Source organism: Mizuhopecten yessoensis, unplaced genomic scaffold (assembly GCF_002113885.1).
Source record: "Mizuhopecten yessoensis strain PY_sf001 unplaced genomic scaffold, ASM211388v2 scaffold3287, whole genome shotgun sequence".
Classification (NCBI taxonomy): Eukaryota; Metazoa; Mollusca; class Bivalvia; order Pectinida; family Pectinidae; genus Mizuhopecten; species Mizuhopecten yessoensis.
Genome location: NW_018404969.1, coordinates 125,530 through 127,536, shown reverse-complemented (window position 1 = coordinate 127,536; position 2,007 = coordinate 125,530). Strand labels below are relative to the sequence as shown.

Genomic DNA, 2,007 nt, shown 5'->3' with positions numbered 1-2,007 from the left:
ATTATTGGCAAACATTAACGTATATTGGTAACAAACGATTAATGCCTAAAGAATTACAACTGAATGTTCAATGCTGTCGAATAACATAATCAAAGATGTACGTAAGACACACACATACATTAATGATCACTTCTTTTATCTTAGGTGTTGACCGTCCTCAAGCGCCACCTCGGTGTCGACATCCTGGAGCAGTTTGTTTTGGACTTTGAGAGAGGTTAGTATAATAGGATAATGCGACTGGTGGAGTACATCGAGCGTCAGTGGATAGACGACGATGTATTCCCCCCAGCCTCTTGGACTGTCTTCCGCCAGAGTGTCCGCACGAACAATGACGTTGGAGGTAAGTTATAAAAATGCTGTATGACGTGCACATGTTTGATAAACTATATAGTTTTGTGTTCATATTACCTTCCTAAATTAAGTTCAAAACGTTAAATGTAATTAATGCAATGTATATGTAATTTTCATGTTTGTTTTCATTTAGGCTGGCTCCATCGCCTCAACGTTAAGGCTGGACATGGGACGACACTGTTCTACAGACTGGTTCCCCTTCTGGTTAGAGAAGCAACCATTGTCGAGACCAGCGTTGCTGCGGAAGATTTCTCTAGGGACAACCGTGCCGTTAACAGCCGGATGGAGAAGCAGCTGACCGCCGCCACAGACAGTTACATGACGGATGGACTGTCAACAACAGCATTCTTGCGAAAGTGTGCCGCGTTGTACACGTGTCGGTTGGACGGGGCAGAGGAAGATGAGGCTAGAGACCAATGAGATGTGCTTTTTCTGTGGGACCAGTTCGAACAATGTGTTTTTGTTGTTGTATGTTGCATTTTATTGTGGAAAGTAAGTAGAGTATTAGTGCTTTTTGTTAATTAAGTCATTATGTGATACTGTGATACAATTAGTGATTTTAGTGCTTCAATTATTTGTCAGTGAGTAAGCGGTACCAGAGTAGTGTACGTATTGTGCACGTATGTCCATTTAATTGTTGGCTGTAAATAGTGTATTAGTGATTTGTGTTATGTAAGTTAGTAAGTAATACTATTTAGTGCTTTAATTATTTGTCAGTGAGGGAGTAAGCGGTACCAGAGTTGTGTACGTATTGTGCAAGTAGTGCTAAAGGTTTGTTAGGGTAAGTGTTTTTGTATAAATGTGTACGAATTTTATTACTTAGTGTTGTGTCTTACATGAATATGTGTTGTATAAAAAGGGAAATGGATAAAGAAATCCAAACGAAAAAATACAAAAAAAATACCCGAAAAATACAAACAAACATAAAAAAAAAAAAAATATGGTTGGCAAAGGGTGATATTACATCATCAAATCCTAGTCACACCTCCTCGTGGTGCCAGCTGGAAACACTTAATTTCAAATATGTTTGATAAAAAGTGGCTGACGTGACAGGGGGTTTTTTTAATTGTTTATATCATGTTAGAAGTTAAATAACTATTACTATTTTACATTCTTAACGTTAAAACATATACAGGTGCATTTTATAAAGAACAACATTACTGGTTGTAATGTGCAGTATATGCAGTATATTCCGGATATAAGTATGTCCGTTGTCGGCTTCGGTGATCAATATACAAGTTCGTTCTTCATCTTCCGGCACGTAATTATACGTATATTATATCTGGATTCAAGAGAAAGTTAAGTTTATTAACTTATAACATGATATTTATGACTTATAGAAAAAATATTTTTTTTAGGGCGAAACAACCTGGGGCGAACGGGTTTTGGGGCGAAACAACCCTTAGGGCGAACGGGATTTGGGGCGAAACAACCCGTTACCGGGCATAGGGGTGGGGCTCTGTTTGAAATTTGTTAGATCTCAAGTACTGGATGGATCTTTCCGAAATTTCATAGGTACTTACAGCACCTACAATGGAGTGCTATATCTTTACTTCATACCAATTATTTTAAACATATTCATGTGAGCGATACAGGCCCTCTGGGCAATTCAAATCACCCTGCGTCCGTGGTCCGTTGTGCGTCCGCCATCTTTAA

At 38.6% G+C, this 2,007-nt stretch overlaps 1 protein-coding gene across 1 annotated transcript; it reads left to right on the top strand.

Moving 5' to 3' along the window:
* Positions 1-95: 95 nt before the first annotated feature.
* Positions 96-827, top strand: LOC110447304. Its single transcript, XM_021492911.1, has 3 exons — positions 96-101; positions 145-214; positions 485-827. The coding sequence occupies exons 1-3, from the start codon at positions 96-98 to the stop codon at positions 769-771; spliced, it is 363 nt and encodes a 120-aa protein (XP_021348586.1). The 3' UTR covers positions 772-827.
* The last annotated feature ends 1,180 nt before the right edge of the window (positions 828-2,007 follow it).